The 26648-nt window shown below is 38.0% G+C and overlaps 1 protein-coding gene across 7 annotated transcripts in view; it reads right to left on the bottom strand.

Moving 5' to 3' along the window:
• Positions 1-26444, bottom strand: part of MLLT3 (MLLT3 super elongation complex subunit) — a 210693-nt gene extending 184249 nt beyond the window's left edge. Inside the window, exons 1-2 of one of the 7 annotated variants that reach the window (XM_042850548.2) lie at positions 26166-26444; positions 24991-25171 (exon numbers count right to left, since the gene is read on the bottom strand). In XM_042850548.2, coding sequence (XP_042706482.1) covers positions 24991-25171; positions 26166-26177 — 193 coding nt within the window. In that variant the 5' untranslated portion in view covers positions 26178-26444. Of the gene's footprint in view, positions 1-24368; positions 24487-24990; positions 25172-25833; positions 25987-26064; positions 26131-26165 lie in introns of those variants that run through there. The other 6 variants (XM_005297691.5, XM_042850550.2, XM_005297692.5 and 3 more) reach the window with 6 other exon arrangements.
• Between the last annotated feature and the right edge of the window lie 204 nt (positions 26445-26648).

The following is a 26648-nucleotide window of genomic DNA, read 5'->3' as shown; positions in this document are numbered from 1 at the left end:
AGAAAATAGATTGGATGGTAGCAACAGCACAGAGTGACTCAAGATTTTTCACATGCTAGTGAGTCAATGAAAGAACAAGTTAATGATCTTCAAAAGACAAGGAAAAGGGTAATAATGCAAAATAAAGGGAGGTCAGACACTTAAATGTGAGCTCTTTTTCTAATTTATAAGCTAAGATATGGCAATGAGAAACAGAATGACAGGTAAAAGCATTGGTCTTTGTGGACCACAATCATAGCAGAAACAAGACATTGTCACCTCACTGACTAGGGCTGCAATAGTGACAAACAGGGCAATTATACCTTGTCTGTAAATTGGTTTGCCCATAGCATATACATGTCTAGTCATTAGTCTGGCGACACTGCAGGATTATGCCCGCTCATAAATCACACAGAAGCTGCTCTGCAATATTTGTTGCTCACTTCCTTGCCATCTTGTGAAAGTAGCAAAAATGACCCAAAGTTCCCTGGAGACTATTTCCAGATATAGGAGGGGAGAAAAAAATTAAAGAGGAAAAGGGCAAGAAGAATCATTCTAAGGTGGGAAGTATGTACAGTATCAATTAGACCAATTTATAGAAGGGGGGGGGGGAGAAACATCTTCATCAAAAGGTCATATATCTACTAACCCAGCAGCCCTAACTGGGATATCATACCTGAAGCCAGTTGGGGGAAAGGAGAGATTCAAAGAAAAATCCAAGTTGGGCAAGAAGTAATGAAAGGAACAATCTGCAAGACTCAGCATCCTCTGCCACCTTCACTTTGTACTGTTTTAGGAATTAACACATTAGCACCGTATGTAGTCGTGTCTGGTCTAACAGTTACACAATATCTGGGTTCTCAGGGCAACAGTTCTGCTGGACTGGGGGGAAAAAAAAAGACCCATCATGAGTTTGGTCTGTGGTTAGCTCTTGTGTATGTTTTGAGTGTGAGATCTGGGTATGGGAACTCTGATCCCTGGGTCTGAAGTTGAGAATCAGGCTTGTGCTGCTCAAAGTAACATTTACACAACATAATGTGGATAATGCCTGAGCCCAGTCGACACTACAGCCTCTACTATTGCACCTAGTCATGTTGCTGCACCGGTGGTGAATTACGTATCCCAGTTTACCTAGAGTCAAAGAGGCCTCACTGGGTACCTCTACAAAGCAAAGAAAAACCCGTGGCTGGCCTTTGGAAGCCTACACAGCAATGAAACAGCCCTGCAGCCAGAACCCCGCGAGCCAAAGTTGACTGGCATGGGCCAGCCGTGGGTTTTTCTTTCCTATGTAGACATACCCAACGTCTCTGAATTGGTAGACTGAAAAGCATACTAGGATAGTCAATTGCTGCATCTTTTGGTCAAATGAGTTGGCATGGACAACATTTTTTTACCCACAGTCAGTTTTACTTTTCACTGGCACAATGCCGGATATTAAACTCAGTATTTATAGCAACAGCGAGAACTTGAAAAGTGGTTTTGACATGCACTAGCCAAAGAGCTAACCCTCCTGGCACAGAGGTAGATGGGAGTGTCAGGAGGGCCTCCACACTAGCAAAGTCCAGGAACAATGTCCCAGTGAACAGCTCAGCTTTCCAGCTGTTAGGATTTCATATCTGGTGCTATCCTGTGACCCTGACTAGGGCTCCATCTTTTAGTCTGATAAATATGAAGTTCCCTCATCCTAGCTGCTGGGAAGATGGAGAGGCAGCTCTCTTTTTCCGCCAGTCTTCAGGCTGTTGAGAGACAAAGGAGTGTTTCCATTGCTCTATCCCTCCCCCCAGATTTCTGTTTAAGTCTCTCTCTGCTGTGAATAATTCAAATGCCTACCTCAGCTGCTCCTCATAGTTTTGTTCATCAGCAGCATGAGACGGACATGCTCCTGGACAGCGTCACTGGTTCCCAGAAGGGCTCTGAACAACAGCTGTCCAACTGGTCAGTCTTGTAAATTTAACTATCCTTCTGCCTGACAGATCTCTAAGCAGCAGCAGACACACTGAAATCATCTGTCTGCAGACTCAGGAAAATGCCAATGCATTTGTTTATACTCTCTTCACATATGGGAGATTCCCCTCAACACCACACTAGCTAAAAAAAAAAATTTTAAACAATTGCTGAGATCTGGCAGAGTTTGCTGGTGTAGAACATTCTCCTTACTCAGGAAGAACTTAGAAGTGAGTGGAGTTTTCAAGCCTTGTAGTAGTTATGGACTCCCCTTAAATTTCAAATCCTACCAAATATGGAATTATAGTAGAAGTTAAGAAGCAAAAAGCGGCAAATGCTAAACTAAACTAGCAATAAAGATCAATGTAAATATTTTTATTTCATTTTATGAAATAAGAACTATTCCCAAATTGAGAACTTTTATAGGAAAGCAAACAGCCAATTTACCCTCAGTCTGAATTAATTCCTCTGTAAAGAGAACTAGTGGTGCTCTGTTTAGATACTTTTGAGAGTAAAACATCTGAAGTGGCATGAGTCAGTGTTAGCCTTTTATGTTTAACCTTTGAGACAGACTTTGGAAGAAAGTGTTTAAAGATTTAACAAAACAAAACCTACTACAGCTCGACTAAGAATTGAGTTGAGTTCCACTTTCTTATATTTGAATGTGGGCATATAAGTAATGTGCTAAGACTGTATAGAAAAAGAATTAGTGCTACCATGTTCTCGCTTATCTTATACAAATTCCAATGTCAGCGCAGACATACTTTTGATTTCCTAGTCACTAAGAGACTGCAATATACTCAGCAGCGCTTCAGAAAGTGATGCAGATGGTGACTATAGCTATCAATGCCCCATTCTGCCAAGTGAAATCTCTGAACTAACTGTTCACCAGTGTCAGAAGCATGTTAAAAGATTCATGAGTGTCACTACAACAGCCCATGTCTGTGATAAAAGAAAAGACAGCCTTTGTCTATGACAGTAGTGAAAATACTACTAAATTTAAAAAAGTACAGCACAAAGAAAGACAATGGCAGCTATTTTTCAAATAGTTTTTAATTCTGGTTAGATAACCCCATTCAAGAACTTAATGAGGTTTTTTTTTTTTTTTTAAACCAACGTATACTTACAAGCAACACTGCAAACCATTGCAAGTGTTGGGCTGAAGACAAGATTGTTGTGTGTTTTTTTTTAACTCCCTTACATAAAAGGGGTTAAATTAAGGAGTATTATAGGTTTTGTTTGGAAGAAGAAAGTAAACACAGAATTACATGGATATCATCACAAACAGATATCTGAAAAAGTAGGTCAAGTTTTGGGCCAGCCACCCTCAGTTTCCCTTTAAAACATCATTTAGTTGGACAATCAAGTTTCCTGGAGTGCTGCCACATGCCTTGTTCTAGTAGCCTAGCTGGCAGTCAAAGAGACTTATATTCCTATGATTTGTACAATGCAGAAGAGAAATTAAGTGAGGCAGCTGAAGCTGAAACAGTTGCCAACTTTCTTCAATCTATGGAGCGAAGAGAACGTTCAGCAGCCAATTTCAGAAAAGACGTTTATCTCATTATCTGGAAATCAAATGCAACGCATCGGAAAATATTACACTCAGTTCCCATTGTACACAGGACAACACATCATGTTTGCTAATGGCTATTTGCTTCAAGTGATAAGCATAAAATTTCATTAACAAGAAGTTAAATGTTAAAATGACTTCCTTTTCCTCATCACAGATGCGCACACTATTTTAATAAGCAGCTGTAGAAAATTTTTGATTGCATACCATGCAAATGCTTGCTCAAACATCCCTTGTGATTTTTTAATGTTACAGTTATTACCAGGGCCGGTGCTACCGTTTAGGCAAACTAGGTGGTTGCCAGGGCGCCAAGATTTGGGGGCGCCAAAAAGCAGTCCCCCCAATTTTTTTTTTTTTTTTTTTTTTTACCACACAGCGTTCCTATGCCCCCTCTCTGAGCGTGCGGTCGCCGCTCTACTTCTCCCGCCTCCCAGGCTTGCAGCGCCAATCAACTGTTTGGCACCGCAAGCCTGGGAGGGGAGGAGAATTAGAGCGGGGGGCAGCGTGCTCGGGGAGGAGGCGGAGCAGAGGATAGCTGGGGTGGGGAGCTGCGGCACAGCTCCCGGGGGGAGGGAGGGAGCTGCCGCAGGGCTCGGTGGGGGGGGGGGAGAAAAGAGCGCAAGGTCGAAGTTTTGCCTAGGGCGCAAAACTTCCTTGCACCGGCCCTGGTTATTACTGAGGTTTTTGAACCTCTCAAACATGAGACCAGATTCTGCAAACCCTACTCATGCTCAATAGCACTTATTCAAAAGTGCAATCCCATTGAAGTTAAGTCAAAATCTGGAATGAGTCACTGTTATTCTGTGCAAATAAGTGTTAGAGAATCAGGCCCATAGTAGATAACAGCAATGCCAGTGTGAAACTCCACTAAAATCCTGAATGTGTGATAGAGTCTTCTAATAACTGTACATAATGAGTGTGGGAACCCAGTATTCATGAAGCTTGCCAGAGCTGGACAGCACTAGAGATCAAAGTAATTAATTAATTATCCTCATCTAGATGCATTGGAAGTAACAGTAAAGCTGCCTGGTCAAAGTGCTACAAACCTGTTCTACAGAGTCTTCTGACCCAAAAGTTACAGAGATGGTTATTGTTGCAAAAATCATTCCATCCCCTACAAAAATTAATTTTAAAATGTTTTTAGTTAAATAAGAGAAACCACAGTGCTTGTTATTCTAACAAAGTAGACTGTAAAAAGCAACAGAGGGTCCTGTGGCACCTTTAAGACTAACAGAAGTATTGGGAGCATAAGCTTTTGTGGGGTAAGAACCTCACTTCTTCAGATACAGGTCTTAAAGGTGCCACAGGACCCTCTGTTGCTTTTTACAGATTCAGACTAACATGGCTACCCCTCTGATAAAGTAGACTGTGTGCATGGTTTGGTGTGTAAGCCCACAATCTGGATCTATTTTTGTGGCTTGCAGCCTCCCTTTATAAAGGTTTAAAAGCAATGGAATTTTATTTTGCTATGAATTTCACATAGGAAATAGAGGCATTTTAACAGCAGCATTGCAACAACATTTTAACAAATGGCATAAACAAGATATCTAGTAATGAAAAAGATTTACATTTTGACCTAAGGTATTATTAAAACAAGACTAAACATAAAAACTGAAACACTGACTGCATCCTTAAGAACTACATCTTGTGTGCAAGTTCAAGATAGTGTTTGCTAACAAATTAAGACTAAATCCTTCAGCTTCCTTCACAGGTATGTAGAACCCAAGATGCAGCAGAAATGCCATGTTTCTGTTGTATTGGGGGCAGGAGGACCAGAGTGCTACCAAGTGGAAAGTCCATCTTGGTCCTCTGTAGAGGCAATCTTCCCAGTAGCTTTCTATGCAGGAATGCAGTGTGGAAAGAGGAAGAGCGACTGTGGTTGGAACAGGAGAGTGGCAGGCATGTGACCTTATGTAGGGAAGTTGTAGGTCAAGTTTGCTACTCTTTTCCATAGTCAGCAGTAAAAGTCATGGAGTGGTTCCACACTAGCTAGTAGCTAAGTTGCAACAGGGGAAGAGGGGGGAGGCATTTTTTGAGTATAGCCCTTTGCTAGGGTTGTACATGTTGTTCCAGGATTTGATTCTTTAATAAATAAGACTGAAATCTCATACAAGTGGCTTGCTAAAAGCCAGAGTCTCTTGGTAAGAGGGCCTTAGACAGACAAACATGCATGTATGCCCCTAATGATCTAGCATAGTCATCTGATCAGTTTTTTTACGAGCTCTAGTATCATACCTCTAAGAACTCACATTCTTCCAAATATGAAGTACTGAAACAGTGATGTAAAATACAACCAAATTAACAAATAGTTTGGGATAGGCACAATAGTCTGAGAGAATATATAGTGTATCTCCATGTGAGGTAAACTGTCAGAACTTTAGAGATTATGAAGCTGTAGATGTTAGACTCTCCGGAGATAGAAGCCACAACAAAACAAGTTTCTTTGACTGCTTGGATATGATGTTTAGTTGTGGTTTAAGCAGAGCTTTTCAAAGACACATATCAGGAATTGGGTGCTAAACTCCTACCGAAAGTCAATAGGAGCTGGATTCTCAACTCCATTAGACCACCTTGAAAAACCCCAGGCTTAGAGCTCAGACTGATCTCAATGACATCCATTGAGTGGGGGAGGGATAGCTCAGTGGTTTGAGCATTGGCCTGCTAAACCCAGGGTTCTGAGTTTAATCCTTGAGGGGGCCACTTAGGAATCTGGGGCAAAATCAGTACTTGGTCCTGCTAGTGAAGGCAGGGGACTGGACTCAATGACCTTTCAAGGTCCGTTCTAGGAGATAGGATATCTCCATTTATAATAATATATAATATAAAAGATCAGGGGTTCTCAGACTTTTGTACTGGTGACCCTTTCACACAGCAAGCCTCTGAGTGCGACCCGCCTTATACACTAAAAACACTTTTTAATATATTTAACACCATTATAAATGCTGGAGGCAAAGCAGGGTTTGGGGTGGCGGGTGACAGCCTGCGACCCTCCATGTAATAACCTTGCGACCCCCTGAGGGGTCCCAACCCCCAGTTTGAGAACCCCTGCATTAGATGGTTAGCGAGATATTAGCATTCAGCAGATATTAGCACTTTAAGAAAGAGAGACCTGAGGGAATAGAAGTCAAAATTGTCTAATCTATAGGAAAAACCTGTGTGTCTAATCTATAGGAAAAATCTTTAAGGGGGAAAAGTTTGGAGTGGAAAGGAAGGATGATCTTATTGTTAAGGCACTGGTTTAGCAATCAGGAGATCTGGGTTCAGTTCCTGGCTCTTCCACAGACTTGTTATAGGACCTTGAGCAAGTCATTTCTCTCGGTCTCAGATCTCCACCTGTAAAGTGGGCATAACACATCCTGTTGCCTATCCTCTGTCCAGTCTATTTTGTCTTTGGAGCAGGGACTATTACTAGATGTATAGTATGTACACCATTTAGCACTGTGGGGTCCTGATCTTGTGTATCTGGGTGCTAATGTGATGCAAATAAATAACTGAAAGCTTTCATTCTGGATTTAAGATTGTCAATATCTCTGCTGACAGTAGCAGTTTTCCACACCTGCAATTGTTCCATTTCCACCACCACCACCTTTTAAACACAACCAGATCTAGCCATGGCTTTTTCCTTTCTTCTACTCATAGCCCTGCTATTTCAATTCTTTCTCTAGAAATGCTTTTGGATTAAGAGAATGTGCTCCAACAGCATTGCTGCCATTGCCGTAAGCATCTGATTCAGCATCCCAGTGAATGCACTTCTCCCCTACTTCATTCTGGGCCCTAGCATGACCACACACCACATTTTTCATGTTCAGAATATCCAGCACAGCTAGCTGAAAAGCATGGCAAATTCAAATGAGTTATGGTCACCATGGGCTTAGTAAAGCACTCAAGTGCCACACAACACCCACAAACTACATTGTGGGGAACCAATGCATTTTCAAGATGGCTAGAAAGAGTCCCTTACCTGGATAATAGCAAAAATATTCCATACATGTGCAAATTTGAAAGTCTAATCACAAGTTAGTCATAAATACAAAGCGAACAATAACCCACAATAATTATTGACCCTTTTGCAATCACCTGAAAGGCATCTTGCTGAAACTCTATGGCAAAGGTAGAATTCCACTTCAAAAGTCACTAGAAGTGAGAGCATTCAGATCATGCTACCACATAAACCAACATAGCAGCAGGTATTTCCCATTCTGACATTCAATACAGATTATTTTAATTATTAGTACACTTTTGGGCTCTGATAATTTTGTTCTAAAGGAACAAACAATTCTTGTGCAATTTCACAGTACGAGTACAGTATTAAATATCCTTAGAGCAGACAGGGTCCTTGTTAATTTAGCTTCAATAAAAAAGTCCTAAACCCTGCTTCCTTTTTGTTCCTTTGAGAAAACGGTGAAGCAATTTGCATTTACAACTTAGTTCCTGTTTCCAAAATACCCCTTTAACTTTTTCTTTTCTCTTTTTATGGTGGATATAAATGGCACCAAATTGTCAAATCACAGCTATTTTCTGTGCTACCTATACAAATAGGTCTGATTTCTGGCAAGCCATAAAACAATTAATGCTGAATTCCTGTAGCCCTTTGATATCCCAGCTTGCCTGCAGGGCTTCAAAGCCATCCTCCAGTACTTGCCTTGGGGCACTGCTAAAAAAACTTCAGACAAACAAACAGGGAAGATAAAACGTTCTAATTCCTACACATTCAAACAGAAATAAACCAAAATCTTAACACTGGGGCAATTATGTTTGAAGCAAAAGTAATTTGGCTCTTCTTTTGCTCACAATGCTAAAATCAATACATCATTTTATTCCCCCTGCTTTTGCCTCACCTTAATCAGATTTAAAAAAAAATACAAGTTTGCTTTTATGGAGAAAGTTCTCTGATTTACTAGACTAGCTTACCTTGCTACAGCTTAATAGGGCTGAATTGTAGTCTAGCTGCTTTGATACATAAATATCAACTAGAGTAAATTACTGCTTTTATCCAACTTGTACAAACTTGTTACCTTATGTCATTATCATTAAATAAAAGCTAATTTTAAGACACTGAGATAGGAAATAAAAACAAAATACAAGAACAGATTACCACCAGAAACTTGAGGGGAAAAATATTGGAGAGTCAACTTGAAATACAGTCAATTTCAAACATGGGGAGTAAAAATGGTTACGGTAGTCCACCTGCTTCTGTATTTCCGTATCAGTTTTTGTGGTTTTGGAAGCACATTTTCCCCACTTAAGTATAGATACATAGAGAAATACCAAAACTACATACAAAATCATGTGAAGTGCACAAAGAAAAGATGGGGGGAGGAAGAGTTTTCCCCCTCTACTCTTTCAGTGATTGTCCTCTTGGTTGTTACTTGTAACAAGAAAGAAACAACAACCTAAATATCCTCAAGTAAAAATACAGTGAAAGTCAAGTGTTGCAGGTATCCACAAGGATCTATATTTTAATCATTGTGCCATTATCTTCCCAGATTGTTGGAAGACAGGCTACTAGGCTAGATGGACGACTGGTCTGGACCAGTATGGCCAGTCTTTTATGTTCTTATCTTATGCAAGAAAACAAAAATTACTTTGGCAACATTACCACAGTCTCTGATATGTGTATAATGCATTTCAGAGACAGAAACAGGTAACCAGCATTTTAATCCTTCTATATAAACACTAAAAATGCTTTTTCCCCAAACATCCATGCATTCATGAAAGATACATATTTGAACAAATTGAGGCATAATCATCTACTTCTCAATAGAAGAAAAATCCACCCTGTCAATTAAGACAAACATTGTCAGAGTAGCAGAACCCATGTTAGTTTAAGGATTAAAGAGAAATCCAAAAGCTTTAAAACCCTGCTAGTTTCCAGCTAATTAAAAAAAAAAAACACACACACACCCCTACTCTGTCCCTTTTCCTTCCCCAAACTTCTGACAAATTACCCCCTCCACTAGATAAAAAGCGAGACATGTGCTATCAATTTATAATCCAATTAAACAGTTTTGTGTTCACATTGTTAATATTCTATTTAACCCAAAATACCAGTTCAAATACTTGTCCACAATTTCTATTATTTGAGTGAACAATTCCCCCCAATACACTTGCACCCTGATCTGATAATACAGCTGCCAAATAAAGTTAAAGCAAACTTCAGATTAATGCCCCCATAGCAGAATACTTAATTTTTCTTTTTAAAAATGGGCAAAACCTGGAGATTCATTTTAAGGTTTTGTAAATGTAAGACAAAAATGGAAACAGTAACACTTAATCCATTCTTTTTACTGATTTTATTCTCTTGTGGAACTTTTGAAGTAACTCATATAAGGATTAGCTAGGTTTTTACATACTTTATCTGGAGCCTACTATTCTTGACTTAGTTTGGTAAAAGCTGCAAAAAACTAGAATAATTGTACAGCTGGCTATAGCTGGAAAGGTTTTTAGTACTCATTGTGCCTTTAATTTGCAATAAATCTTTTGTGCTCTCATAGTAGCTTTATGAGTGGAACTGGTTTACCATTGAAATTTAGAGACCAGTTATTTTAGATTAATAAAAAAAAAGTTACAGAAAATGACAAAACTTTGTTGTTTGAAAGAAAACAAGCCGCTGAAAATTTATCTTCAGTGCCTGATTACATGACTGTCTTAAACACCACTAATTTGCTGCAATGTTTTTCATGCAAGGATACAGATGCCAGTCTTCATTTATAAATAGTATTATTTTCAAACAGAGAATATGCCAAAAATTTTCAGTAGAGTCTGAGTTTAGATTAAATGACTGAAGCTTTGAGGCAAACACACTGATCTAATCACAGCAGGAGATTCCAAAATCACATCTTGTTCAAGCCAAAAAAATTAAATTCTTTTGTTTTTTTAAACTTATTACAATAGGCATGAAAACAATAATATAGTACTAAAATAGCTATGCTTGATATATAGTTTGATTTTAATGGTGTATTGTGCGCGCGCGCACACACACACAGGGTAAGATTAAGTTCAAGGAACAAAGACTAATTTAGATTTGAATCAAGGAATTAGTGTTGTATCTCGATGGCAAAACAGGCTGTAAAGGAAGCAACTAAAACAAGACTTAAAATACCTATTTGTCTAGACATGCAAATTGACAAGTTCCCAGATTTAAGCTATTTATAAAAAATAAGCACAAGTTCTGATAATTTGAAATGAGTAATATCTGAAAAACTACATAATAAACAAGTCTGTACTTCTGCATTCCAAGTTTACATCCACATATAGATTATGGTATTATAATTCCTGCAGACTTGCAGTTCAAGCATGAAACATGAAAAGAAACACCTAACCCAGCCACTCGCTCTGAAAACTAGAAATATTATACAAAAATAAATAGTCAAGTTAAACTCTTTCTTTTGTTATGAACTTGCAGAATCTATAGCAGCAGTTTAACTTTGCCTTTAACTAAAAACTCGAGGACGCAATCTAATGCTGTACTGTTCCACAGAAACCAGATCATTTCTATTTAATTGCTAGCCAATGGAATGGACAATAAAATTATTCCATAGCCAGTCTATTTGACAAGCTAATTTTTGCCAAGTATTAACTTTTATTCTCATGTATGGTCTCCAGCATCATTTACTTTGTCCACAGAAGAGTCCCATATGTGAAAACCAAATTTTTTCCAGTATGCAATGACCAGACATTCACAAAAAAAAAAAGCTTGTAATATAATAAAATAAAATGTAACGATCACTGTATAAATGTTAGTGCAAACTTTTTAGGTTTCCTAAAGTATTGCCATTTATACAACATAGCTATAGCAAGCTAACACAAAAGTGAAGCCAGATCACAATTCACTACTACTGCAAGTTTTTGTTTGCATCATCAACACAGAACGCTCCAAGAGTCCTGCTATTCTATACTGTGGGTGTACTTTTTCCCCCTTTTATAGAAATCCAATTTACATTCTTAAAAGACTAGTCAACACTTTCAAATTTGGGTGTCTACAGTTCAGCACCCAAATTTGAAAGTTTTCGCCTCTGCTTCTATAGATTTATTACTAACAGACCTCAATGGGAAAACCTTTGCAGGACTCAGACCATAAGTGCATGTAGAGACCCATTAAGTCACAAGTTTGCTTGTGTGGCTCCAGCTGCAGCATCACATCATCTGGCCCAAACTTTAGTGGACTTACTCCAAGTTTACACTGGCATAAGAGCAGAATCTGCACCATTTTTAAAAATAAGGACTATTCATTTATACTGAAATTTTGCACAGCACTAGTGATAGGTAATGAGAGTAACTTAACATATTGTTCCTTGCCCATTAGGAGAAGGGTGTTGGATAGGACGGAGTAGGTAGCAGTGGCATGAGGGAAGTTGATTAATTTGTTGTTATCTTTATGTTGTTGGATTACTTGATCTGATCTGGAGTAGCTGACAGGTTTGTTTAGTGTCTTTACACAAGACTGCCAAAGGCATTAAGAGCATTGGATTGTATTCTTTTACTGCATACAAAAAATTTTATTCATACCAATTTTTACCATGCAACATGTAGTTGTAGGCAGTATATTTAATATTAAAAACAGGTAATGATATTTTTAAAAGTGTAAAATATTAATAATGCTAAATAAATACTGGAGGCTAAAATAAACTACCAAAGGAAATTTGTTGGGCAAAAAGGCTAGTTGTAATGCCATTGACTTCCATGATTCCCACTGGCATGACAGCGCAGAATCATTCCCAAAAGTTATTAGAACAAATTTTAAAATATATTTTATTTGCATATTTCCAAACTAGAGTAAGGGCCCTACTGAAACTGAAAACTACATGAAAAGAAAACTTATTCCTCAATCTGTAAATAAACTATACTTGGGATAAATAAGAGGATGTAAAACGGGTTATTCCTTTCAGTGGATTCTCTATTATCCCAGTCCTGGTAATACATGCTTCAGTGCATAGTACTTCCTACTGTGAGTAGTCACAGTAGTGTTTGTAGGATCAGACTCTGAATTTTCAGAACTGGGGTGAAATCCTGAATCCATTTTGAGTACGTGGCAGAACTCCCATTGACTTCAGTGGGCCCCGAAATCTCACTCCTGAAGTCTTGCTAAATGTAAAAGGAGTCTGTATGATACGCTGTACATTTATTGAAATAAAAGAATGGTTAAGAAGAGTAAGCATAAGCTTAACACCTTGCCAAAATGATTCTCTTACACTTTACTTCCAAAAATGCTTATAACAAGTTTTAACCTTGCAGGTATTTTATGACATAGGAAAAACAGTGGTGTCTGTCAACTTTAAGAACAGCAGCATTAATTATAGTAGAGTAGTAAACCTTAACATACTAAAGGACAATTCAATACTTTGAATGTATGCTATACTGGGGGGCAGAGGGAATAAAAAAAAAGCTTGCTGGAAACTCTTTAAAATAATATTGCTTCTTTAATAAAAATAACTAAAACCCAAGAAAGAAAACAAGTCCATCTGCTTTACAAATGACAAGTAGTGTTTTCACTCAAAAAGATACACACATGCCTTCCAGGAATGAAACATTATTACTGGACAAACTGTAAATTGTTTCAAATTCCTATCACTAGCTATTTTGAGATGACCAAAGGCGATCTGTAATTTGTTATGAAGTAAATGACATGGATGTTACCTAGTGCATTACTTCTAGTACTAGCTTCAAGATAGGAATGCAGCTTCAAGCTTTGCCTACGTTTTTAGTTTTCGAGCACAAAGCGCAACAACGAAGGCCCTTGCAGGACTTTGCTTCCAGGATCTCAGAAATTGTTTTAGATTTATGTCTCCATAGCCACTTCTCCCCCTTCCACCACAGCGTCTCTGCGGAGAATGGTTCTAAAAGACACATGCCAACAAAGATTCCTTCACCTGCTACTGCCCTAGATCCCCAATCAAGGTGCTGTTCAATGGTAGTGATGAGTCCTCAAGATGTACTAACTTGTAAACAAAATCCCCATGGGATCAGTAGGGAGAAAATCCACACAGTGGCATCTGGACCCACCCCACATGCAGATTCTCAACACCAGAGAAGGCCTCTGATTTGAAACTGTCAATTAGATGTGTGGGGGAGAAGAACTATGAAAAATGTTACACTCCCTTACCTGTGCTACTAGTAACATTTCTCTTAAGATGAAAGAATTTAAGTCTAGTTTGCATTTCACTGTTTATCTTTGTATCAGGTTCAGCTTGGATAATGAAAACAAAAAAATTGTTAGTTTCCACTTAATTATAGTCACTTTCTAATAAGTTTCACTTTCTTGTTCTCATACAACCAGGCTTGCCAACACTGGAGGAGCGTGTTATTCCTTTAAAAATAAACCACGTTTCCTACTTCATACACAAATGTTAAGGAAAATATTTTAGAAATAATTCATAAAAGTCTGGTTTTTAAGAGGTCTGAATTTGGGTGCAACTGATCCAACAGAAGCTCTCTAAAGTCTCTGTACTTGATTCAACATAGAGTACTTTCTCTTTTGTACAATTACATATTGCCTAGTACCAACATTCTTAATATTAAATCACTCTGAATCACTGATGTACATCCTGAAATAAGGTATTAGTACAGGCCAAACAAAGTCACCCACTGAAATTAACAATGCCCTAAATCTGAAATGGGGGGCAACGGAAAATGTTAAGTAAGAGTTTTAAATACTTTACAGAAAACAAATACAAAGTGCAACAAGTATGACCGAACTGACATGGGTTTTGTGTACAACATGTTATTGCTTCATTTACAGTGAGAGCATTCTGTAAAGAGCCTTACCAAATGCGTCAGTACAATATCTATTTTTAAATTTGCACCAAACTGGGATAAAACATTTGAAGATACCTTTAAAAAACAGGTACAATAATGAACCTCAAAATGACTTCAATGAGTCGGACGAGCGCTTAAAGGAGGCCTCTCTTTTCTGGAGTAGTGAACATTTTCTTTAAATTCTAAGCTTGCCCTGTTTCCCATGCACTCAATGAAAACACCATATTTGCTGGCCCCCAGCCTACAGAGTCAAATCGTTTTTCTTCCTAACCAATTTCAAGATTATTCTTTTAAATCATTTGCCCTTTTGAGTTAGCATACGAGAGCTAAAGCAAGGTCTCCCCACAAGCATATAAAGGAGATTTGGATTTCCTTTACAAATCTACAAATGCAGACCACCTTGTCTTTCAGCCCTTGTTTCACAGAGATACACTATGCTCCTACAACTTCTGCTCAAAACAAGAACATAATGGATAACTAACTCATTGACTGAACTGAGATTTTTGTGCCAGTCCTTGTATTAGCAGATTCAAACAGTGCATTTAGGCTTAATACAAGCTGTTCAGTATCTCAACAATGAATGGCAATATCTATCTGCTACCAAGCAACAAAGATTTTTTTGTTCAGTTTTGCACTTCTTGCATGTAATAAAGCTGGTGTTTTCTCCCTTGTGAGTCTACCCTCATAATATTTTGAAAAATTAACACACTTGTCTCACTGTTCTATCCTTAAGTGTGAGGCTATACAAAAAAAAAAAAAAATCACACTATAAAATTATAGAGTAAGAAAAATAAGTCAATTCATATGCTTCAATGGCACAAAATAGTTTTCATTAGTTACAAGGCAATCACTTACCTCAAACTGTGGAAGTTAAAGATATTTAGGGCCACAGCATGCTATTGATTTTGAAACAGAACACTTCCACCAACCATCCAGATTTTACTAGGAAATTTGAAGAAACATATCTTAACTCCTTAGTGGAATCAGCGGGGAGTTCCGTTTAAGATCAATAGTAAGATGCAGTCCTTTGTTGGCAAGTAGCGGAAATAGTTAAGCATTAACACTATATTGGGGAAATACATCATACTACAGACATTACTGCAATTTCTAATTGATAGTAAACAGAATCTCATTGCCTAACACATTAAAAAAATTACATCATCAAATGAGGGTAAACGATTTTTGGCAAGGTACTGAAGACACTTTTATATCAATTCAAACTATACTCAGAATTTTCGATACTCGGAAGCATACATGCCTTTTGAAATTAGAGTACTATATCCTCAAGCCTTTATGACACATACAGGACTATGTGACTGAAATATGACAAAAACTTGTCAAATATATGGCCACATACAGCTAGAAGTAATCATATAAACCACATTTCCATACTCCTCCTTTTCCCTTCTTTAGTCACAATGCATAGTACAGCAAAACACAGCCTCAATTACAACATCAATACATTAGGAAATGGTTTTACAATATATTCAATGAGAACCTAATTGTTTTACAAACCAGAAGCACACTTTTTTTTAATGCAATCAGCACGTAAAATGCCAAGACTTAAAAAACACTTATATACATTATATTTTCATTTCTCTGTTTTACATTCAGCTGAATTATTAGAGAGAAGATAAAAAATGCTTTAACTGAAACTAAACATAAATACACCCTATCAACTGAAATATATAAACGTTCAACTAACTTCTTTAAATTACTTATAAAATGCGTGTAGCCAAAACTTAGCATCTCACTAATACATTTTGGATTCACGCTTTGCATACAAGTATGTGTTTTCTCCATCCGCTCAGACATCCCCAAGACATTTTATTTTGTGATAACTATTGATCAATTTCTTTCTTGTTAGAAGTACAAGTTAAACTTCTATCAGACTTTGCCCAGGAATTCCACTAAGATGAAAAAGAGCACACTGTTTATTCCAACAGCATCCCAGCACCTGAAAATAAATCTTATTGCACATCATTGTGCCAGTGAACTGATGATCCAAGTCCCAAATAATACCACTGACCAATATTTAAAGACTGAAATGGACTGATGCAGAAAAAAGAAACTAAATAGCCACACAAGACATTATTCTGAGTGCAGGCTACCTAGTTATATCCTGCACTAGTCAACTTCTGCATTCTGAGATTTCTTTTGCATCTAGTATTTTTTCCTGAGGCAATAAAAAACAAAAAGCAAGCCAAAAAACCACACCACTAATCATGTAATCAATCCACCTGCATGAATACTAAAGAATTTCACTCAAAGGATTTTTATAATTTTGATAAAATTTTCATAAGTTTAAAGAAGTCAGTCTCACGTGTAATGAACTTAAGTATTTGTACCCCTTTAAAGCAAATGAGGTGCAGTATGCCCATTGTCTCATGTATCATACTACCTCAAGTTTGTTTCATTTTCCCTCCTGTTATCACCAGAACATTTACATATCAAGTATAAACCCAGCCAGCTCTTTCAAAAAGTTACAAGTTTTGGGTTTTTTTTTTTTTAAGACTGGAAATATTGTATTCACACTGAAATGCTACTCAGCAGGTACAGCACATTTCCACTGAGATTAGTTGGTATGAAATGGATAAGCTAATGACATAGCAAGATCTTCCCAAAACTTTCATTTGATACATTCTTTTATCTTCAGCCAACTTTTTAAGAAATATCAGTTGAGTATCTAGATTGAATTAGGATTTATCACCAGCAATTTTGACTGGGGATCAGATTAACTGCGTAGCAGAAATATGCCATATCCTGGTGTCCAATCTCTTTGAATAAACATCTAATCTCAATGGAACATTCTATGTGGAGGGGAAAAAAAAAACATAGCACTAGGAAATCATGCCAAAAACCTCACACAAGCCACACTCCACAGTACTACTACCAGAATTTAATCTTTAATATAACTTGCACTGAGGTACTGCAGACAAAACTAGTAACAGACATCTTAAGAAAATCTAAGAACAAGGAGCACATTTCAGTCTTGTGATTAAGTTTCTTTATTTCAGTTCAAGTTCCACAGTTAATGTACCTTTAACGTAAATGTGTCGTCATAGAGCCAGTTTGTTGCTGTCAAAGGCACCAGTTATTTCTGCCAGAGGAAACTTCTATGTTACCTGACGCATAGAATACTACATTCTGATCAGGTATAGTTTATCGATTTATGTTCCATTTCAATTTGCACCAATAGCACAGAAATACACTGTTCAGTCCTGCAGTTAAAAGCTTAAATGGACTGTGTACTTAAGTAAAACTTGGACATTGCTGTGGAATATGAAAAACTTAGTTTGAAGTGACAATGCCAAAAAATTGAAAATGGCTCTTAAAAATGGTTCTGATGTGGATTTATATATACTGTAAAAGAAGAAGATGCAGTTATAATTCACTATAAGCATGAGACATGAAGTTTTAATATGGTGAATTTAATGCAGTAATCTATGAAACTCCACTATAATTTCCAAAAGATGATGCCATCTAACGTATCAAAAGAGTGTATAAGATGACAATTTTAGACAGTTTTGTACTCTAAATGTTATACACCTAGGTCAGGAAAGTGGAAGTGTGTTAATGATTTTTAACCTCAAAATATTCTGGATAACACAAACTGAATTGCCCTCTTGACACTAGAGCTGGTCCTTCCGGACTATAGTTGAAATCCATTGGTGGCCAATTCTACTGCTAATGCTGTAACTATTCTGCTGATAAAAGGATAATATTTGCTCTGAGGACCACAGGTCTCATATTTTACCAGCATCACTTTTAGAAGAACAAGGCAGAAAAATCTCCCTTTCAAAAATTACAAAAACCTCCAACATATTTGGTAGGTTCAGTTCAGTTATAAGGTGAAAAGATGCAGCCACAATTCACTGGTCCAAGTAGAAGAAGTCCTGCTACATACTGAAGAAACTAGTGATCAAATCTCTATTTGTATTAGAGCAGGTAATACACAAGGTAAATAGAAGCCAGACTCCAGATACTAGTACAGCAAATAAGGTTTCTAGGTCCCAATCCTGTTCCCACTCAAGTCACTAAGAACTTACTCCTTTATGTCAACGGGTGTTCTGCCACTAATTTTAAAAGGAGGAGGAGCAGGCCTCTGATTTTTTTTAATCCCCAGAAGGTAAAAACAATACAAATAAGAGATTGGTGGGATGGAGATGACACCATGCCTCTAACTTCCAAGTTTTAACATTTCTGGAGAAAACATGTCACACAGCAGCCAAACTCCCTAGTACAGTCTTACTCTGTGTTGGAGCCAATACATGCAGGTAACCAGCCCATGTAGTAAGTGGGAGGGGGAAAGAGACCCAAGTAGTTCATAGCATAAATTACATGAGCCACTTTACACACACACACACACACACACACACACACACACCCCTAGTGACAAGAACAAATTTCTACATTTTCAACAGCATTGCGCTTACTCCACTAAGTTGTTTTATTGGTAGTTTTTCTATTTTATACATATTTATGGTAAATGTTTTAGAATACAGCAGTTAAGGGAATACTGTCAAGCATTTTTAAAGGCCCAAACTTAGGTCATTAAAGAGTGTTACAAAATGTAATATTAGATGTGCTTTGATGAAAGATTAAATTAAAACGAAACTGGTTACTTTGTCATTTTAAACATTCCCTTTAACTGACTGCAACATAAATATTGCTTGAGACAGCATATAAAGTGTGGTCTACACATTGAAATTGCACTGAACTGATCATGTAAATTTAGAAACTGATTTAGTTAAACCAATGCAATTTCTGTGAGCAAAGGAAGCCAAGAGCAAGAAAGTGACACTAAACCAGTCTATTTCCCATGTGCATATTAGATGAATGGCAAAGAGCAAGCAGCATGAACAATGACAACTGATATTTAAAATAAAAAAAATAAAAAAGTCTTAGTTTTACTAATCCAAAGTAGCATTAGTAACACAGGTAAGAGATAGTTATATTTTTTTAAAGTATGATGTTCAACTGGACATTTAGACTTACCCAAAAACATACTGCCTTGTTTAGCTCACATATGAATTGAGGGACAGCTCTAATGTAATTTGGGACAGAAAATCTACAGCCACATTATTGAACACTGAAGATTTAGGGCCAGACTGGATTTCAGTTGTGCAGCATGTGTCATCACATACCATGACTTGTTAGAATTGAAGTCAGCTACTATGTTTGTGCAGACATGCACAACAGCTAGTTCCATAATCAAAACCCAGCATGCCCCACATCTCAAAGATTTAGTCCTACATTTCCAATTCTGAAAGATCCTTACTTCACCAGGGGTCAAATACTGTAGTCTTTACTAAGGCAAAGTTCCCTTTCTAATCAATGGGAGTTTTGCCCAAGTATGAAATAAGGACTGTAGAAGTTAGTCCTGTAAGGAAGAAGAAACACAATCAGAGCATAAAACTCCCTTGTGATCAGTCACAGTGACTCTCTTAAGGTGACTGTTCATTTAAACAGCTGCTTATCTGGGCTGGGGAAATACAACAGGAAAAAACATGGCATAAAATGGAAGAAAGCTTCCACTACAATGGAACCCTTTCTTTGTTCAAGAATTCATGTTATGTATATTTTATAATGCTGTGGTTAAATTATACAATCAGACAAAGTTTTACACAAAACTAATTGATACCTTGACATAATCAAGCAAAGCTGGGAAAACAAATGTACCACGCTGCTTACATGATAAAACAAATATGGGCATTAAGTTCACCACACTTTTAAGCAGATCTTCCCTTATATGTAGACAACCACCTCTTTCAAGCACGTTCCTATAATTAAAACTTTTATATATTTTAAGTAATGTTGCTTTATTATTTCCATACATAGCAAAGTGAACAGCTATCTTTTACAACATGAAATATTCCAGTGTGCAAGAAGCCTCATACCCACACAATCTCTCTCCCTCAGCCAAAAGGAAAAAAAAAAAAAAAAAAAAAAAAAGGCTGGTATAGTTTCTCTCGGGCAAAAACAAAAACACATCACTAGTTAATAACAAATCCTAGCTGTAAGATAAAAGTTCATTGCCAGAAATATAATGGAGTTTCTATTACATTAGGCTGTGCCTCCCAATTGTCACTAACATATGGGACCATTAGATTCATGCTACTAATACATTGTTTTTAAATTCTACTTTTATAAAACTCAGCTGAAGCACTCAATATATCTTTTCTCTTACCCAAGAGAAGTACAGCAAGCCAATAGTAGAAAAATTACCAACTGCTATGCTAGTGAACCAACATGCAACAAAAAAAAAATTAAACATTTCATAAATCAGTTGGTGTAATAAAAATAAAGCTCCCTAATATGATCAGAGGATCAACAGCTTGTCCTTTGTAGATAATCTTGTATTTATATAGCAACAGAAAATTTAGCCTGTGACAAGATTCAATTCCACTGACATGCTTGTTAATGTGGAGGCACAATATTTAAAAGAATCTTCTAATTTATCTGAAGAAAGAAGTGTTGTCTGTTTTGTAATTAATCAATAAGTTCTGCACATTACATGGTAGCGCCAAATTATTTCAAAAAGACAGACTTTAGGTGTCTTGAAGTATAAATAATCCAAGAACTAATAACTGAAGTTATTTGCATTATTACATGATTTATATTGAAGTAATAATACCACTATTTTAAAAGCCTCTTTCGTGCAAACTGTATCCCAAAACACAAAGTCTGGACTTGAGTCTACCCTCCTTAATGACATAAGTAGTTCCATTGTTTTCACTGGGACAACTCATGTGAGTAAAGGGCTCACATCAGGCCATTAAACAGAAAGCAGTATAGAGAGAAAGTCATTGAAAATGACAGCATAATACATGGTACAATAAATAAATTTTTCAATCATAAGGCCAATAACAGGAAGAAAAGTTACTGCCAATTTAGGTTTTAAGGAGAGATTTGATTTTAAATGGTGAGGGCATGCCTTCTGAGGTGGAGAGGGGTAGATGTTGTAGATGGCAGCAACTGCAGGAAAGCCAAATCTCACCCCAACAGCGCGTGCGTGCGTGTGTGTGTGTGTGAGAGGACAGCAAGGAGGTCAGTGCTAAAAAGGGGGGAAATTGAAAGAAAGAAGATTTATAAGGCAAACTGGAGTGATCCCATTAAATGTTTAAAACAAACAAAAACAAAAAACCAAGAACTACACTATGCTCATAGCTAGATCTTCACATTAATTAAACCAGTGTAACTTTGGGGTACACACATCCCTCTATTTGTACATGCAGCTCCCATTAAAAGAATGTAGGTTATGTACATACAACCTGGACACACCTTCATTTTTATAAGTTGCCCAACCCTTACTAGTTATAATATCACCAATGAAGTCAAAGTGTCAAAAGGCAATATGCAGTAATAGAGCTGTACACAGAGCTTTGATAGTTTATCTATTATAAGATGGTCATGTAAACATACCCTCTTCAGTAGAGTAACTTCTAGTTTCAGAAAAGAGTTTTCTTTACAAAGATATTCCTTTTTAGTGCTCCAAGTTAAACTGCAATAAGTAAGAAAGGGACCTAGTAGTAGAAACACATTATAAACCAAATGAAACCTATGATAGCATGTCCAATTATTTTTTTCAAAATGAGCTCTGCAAATAGTCTTAACGAGTTTAACTTTTGCTACTAGCTACTATCATTCCTGTTAAAGCAGCCATTTTCAGCATCATTCCATGGAAGCAAATATACTAATATCACCTATCAAAAACTAAGGAATAATGTTATAACAACAAGCCAAAGTAAAGTAATGACATGTTGCTTTGATTTGTGCTGTACACCTACTTCCCCCCTCCTAATCCCAGGACTTCATTTTTCTGACAAGCTATCAAATGTTTGTTTGATAAATTATCTTTAGCCTTGGAACAATTACGTGTTTTATCCATAAATATCGATAAACATCATTTCACTACACACACAGATCGACGAAATATTTTTTCCATCATTTTTTTGCTTCACAATGTAGTTTGATTTAAGGATATTTATGTTGTTATTTTGAAATACAATGTTGACTATGTGTTTTAATTGCCATAAAGCCTTAACTTTTTGAATCTCAGCATCTAGTGTTATTAAATACTGTCTGATTCCCGCAAAATTCCAGCACCACTGTGAAAATTTAAATCAATAAAGAATTTTTAAATAAACAAACATCAGTTATATCCATTAAAATTATACAAAGAAAAAAATTCTGCCAAGTTTTTACACAAAATAATCAATAAAAGATTGCAACTTTAAAGACAGTGATAGAGAAAGTGCCTGACATCTGATTGCAAGCAAAAGCATTACAATGAAATATTTTGGATATCATGGTAAAGACCATCTGTGGTTACATCAAACTATTAATATATAAGATCAAAAAGTCTGAACAACTTTTTCCAAAAAAATCATTATAGATTACAAAAATTAATGTAATACTTTTCCATCCACTAAATCACAAGGGACATATAAAACAAACTCTTTTCTAAGGTTTTTACCAGAGTAAATGTTGGGTAGCACAAACAAACAAAGTATCCTTAATAACCTGACACTAATCTTCCACATTCTGACTTATAAGGTCTGAAATGGCTAGGAGATTTTTGATGTGTCAAAATGAATCCCAGAAATGAGAGATGTTCAGCATAGACTGAATTTACAACTAACTGTTCCCAATAAACAGAATGGTCTCTCACAATCTGAGTCATGTGTAATTACAATATGACAAGTCCTCTCCCGGGCTATGTAAGCTGGCGCTTTTCCCAGCACTTGTCACATCATGAAAAACACATACAAATAAAAACCCAAAATAAACACTTTAAAACAATGGTTTTAATAGCTGCATCACGTAATTCTGCAGCCCAGCATACTCAACAAAGCAACCATACATCTTTCACTTGCAAAGTCCTAAAAATATATTACAGTTAAACTAGCTCTGTACCACACCTAACAACAATCCCCAGGTCTGGGCTACAGAGTCACGTTCCCTCAGGCTGGACAGAAAGTCATTAGCATGGGGAATAAAGGCAGAGTGTTTCACAAAACACCACTATGGCGTAGATACAGCTCTAAGATATGAAAAGCACTTTCTACCATTGATTTCAGTATAACAATCTGTTCACAGTATGCAGACAAAGTTACCTACACTGTTTAGACTCCTCAGACAGCTCTCACTTCTTCACCAAGTTTCTTATGCAAATTAATATTTCTTTAACTAAATTGCCTTTTTGCGCACATCAGTCAGTAATAAATGCAAAAAGAACATGGGAAACTGCGAGAAAATCCACATTCTTATAGGGAATTATTTTACTGACAGTATAGTATAGATGTATGAAAATCACTGAAAATTGTATTATGCAGAGTCTCTTGTACAATAGTTAGGACCCGACAGAGTGCACTGCATGACTGTTTTAGGGATGTGAATATAAATTAGATTGAATGATGGATGAAAGGGAACTGTTAGTTTGCACCTGGGAAGAGAATCATAGACTCCCAATCCTACAAACTCAATGTAGAAAGAAGAAATTCATAACTTGACGTTTGATAAGTGAAAAGCATTAACACAAGTATACATGTTAATAAAACAAGAGCTTTGCTACCTCTAAACTCGACACTGATTGCTTCCTCTCTTTATTCACTCTCTATATGTTCAATAATTCCCACATAGCTCTAAGCAGAATGGATTTATTACGATGTTGTTCTAAGGAACTCCAGGAGTTCTAGATGCCAATAAAGATTACAGATCAAATGGGAGATAACTACTAACCATTGTGTCTACTTAGATAAATAAACCGGCACACAAACAAAGCACCTTATTATATTTGTACTGTTACCTCCACTAATCCAACTAAAACAATCAGACAGCAGCTTTGAGAGCAAAAGAATCAAAACTGAAAAAAAAAAAAGATTTTAAAATCTCCATTAACAAAAATCAAGTAGTACCACCCACTTTTAAAAAAATGTCCTATAGTATTTAAAAAATAAGAAAGGTGGGTGCTAATGATTATGCAAATTCAATAACTAAACAAAACCCTAAAAGGTAGTATAACTAGTAAAAACAGTAGTCCATACTAAGAAGTCATATCGATATCAAAATTCACCAGCAAGGCATACAGATACTTTCCTCCAGCCCATGTACTTACTACACTAAAAGAAATGTAGATCTAGAAACAGGATGCAACATGTAGCACAAAATATACCACTCTACACTACCGATTTACTGGGTAGTGTATGAGAGATTCTGACACCATTCAAAAGTAAAACAAGGCATGAGGATGCTGTCGAAGACAAGACCTCATGCAGGCTTTGCCCAATACGCAGTCACAGGCGGCAGAGATTAAAGATGATTGCGGCAGCAACTCAGAGTCATTGCAAGACAAGGGGGAAAGGCAGAAATAAATCACAGGAATAAAATAGTGCCCAGATGCCAATCCCTTGACTGTGAGAGAGAGCACAAATGCTGCTTTTGTTTCCCCACCTGAACACGCAACAAATGCATCAGCTGCTTAACTCCCAGCTCAGCCAGAGGGATTAGGGAGTTCTCGTTTCGGGAGAGAAAAATACAGTACACCTGATGGTCCTTTGCATGCAACGATTTCTGAGACGCCAGGAGCCCGGCTGTAGTTCTTTGCAGCAGCAGTCGCCGCCTGCCAGCGCTCAGAGCATACATGTAAAGCAAGACTTGAAAGGCGAGTGTTTCTCTCTCCCCTTACGCAAACACATTAAATCCATATTTATCAAGCCACTTTTGTATTCGAGCCCTACCTCTTTTTGGCCTAGGGAAGCTTTCATGCAAGTGAAAGACGACTTTCTCCACAAAGTGCTGAATGTTACTGTGCTCGGGTCCTCTAACAAACACCATCCAGTCGTGGGTAAACCCCTCCACGGTGGGTTTCTTCCTAACCTGGGCTCGGTGCCCCAGCTCCAGTTTCACCTGAACAGCACACTGGAGAGAGAGAGAAGGGCAACAATGAGCAGGAAGGCGAAGGATCACACTCAGCTTTAGGGCAGCACGAATAACATAATACACAAAGAAAATAGCCATAGAACAAGGGAGTGGGGGAGGGAAGCCACCCCAGACACTTAAACGTGCATTCACACCACAGGAAAGACGAAGAAGCGATCGGCTCGGGTTGTAACGGAATGCAGCCTCAAAGCAAGCAGACAGAACCCCAACACAAATACAATGGACACACATGAACACGCGCAAGGGCAGTATTTCCAAGGCAAAGAAAACGGGGGGACGACCCCATAATGCTTTATAATAGAAAGAAGTCTCATTGGGAGGTGGATTGCTCCTGAAATTGCATATCCGTGGCAAGGAACTAAACTCCAAGGTATTTAAATCCAGATCGTATGGGCATCAAATAAAAAGAATAAGTCAAGATGCGCAAGGGGAACGGCGGCGGCGGGGGGGGATAAAACAAAAATACAACCCCCCCCCCTCCATGCATAAATAAAAACGCCAGCAGCTGCCAGTGCGATAGTCCAGGGATTCGAGGGGAGCGGAGGGGGACACGCTAACAGCTGGTTTTGCACACACACATGCATAAAGGTAAAGTTACTGGGGTGCCACTGGCTGTCAGAGCCACGCCGGAGAGAACGCACCATCCTAAGCGGCGCCTCCTGCGCTGAGTCCCCTGTACTGTACTCACTGCTCCCCTGGCTGCTGCGGCTGCAGAAATATGGCTGGGTTATTATTCGCCTCCACCGTCTCTCTCCCTCTCTCTCTAGATGTGTGTGTGCGCTTCATGCAATTGCAAAGAGAGGAGGGGAGGGAGGGAGAGCGAGCGAGAGGAAAAAGCCACACACTTAAAAAAAAATCCCCAACACACCAACCTTTCTCTAATTGGAAGCACTAAACGGTGTCTGGGCAGCGCAGGGTGGAGGAGGAGGAGGAGAGGAAAGGGAGGGGAGAGAGGGGGATTGTATGTACTTACCGAACTGGCCATGCCTGGGGGCCCTGGGGTTTGCTGGGGTATGTACTTTTGTCCCCCACCCCACCCCCTTAGCTCTAATTCATGAAGAAGCTGCCGTGATTGAGAGTGCGCACGGGAAAGGAGAGTAGATGGCGGACATTCTCTTTCTTTCTTTTTCCCCCTGTCTCTTTCTCTCTCTCTCTCTCTCTTATTAAACTGAGCCCCCAGCAGCAGCTCCAGCGGCTGGGGCTGAGATACTAGAGCATGCGCCCTGCACCTCAAGCCTGACACTGAGACAGACATAACACTGTGCAATGGAGGGAGGGAGGAAAAGAGGGAGAGCGTGGAGAGAGAGGTAGAAAGAGCCAATCAAACACAGTAACTAAATCACTAACCCCTCCGGCCGGCCGCCCTCACAGTCAGATCATTGCCATCACAACCCAAATGCATTACTTAAAGTAACAGGTTACTGAGGGGAAGGAGGAGGGGGGAACCCCGAGTAAA

This window comes from Chrysemys picta, chromosome 6, assembly GCF_011386835.1.
Source record: "Chrysemys picta bellii isolate R12L10 chromosome 6, ASM1138683v2, whole genome shotgun sequence".
Lineage (NCBI taxonomy): Eukaryota > Metazoa > Chordata > Testudines > Emydidae > Chrysemys > Chrysemys picta.
Note: the sequence above shows the minus strand (reverse complement) of the source record. Positions and strands in the feature narration are given on the sequence as shown.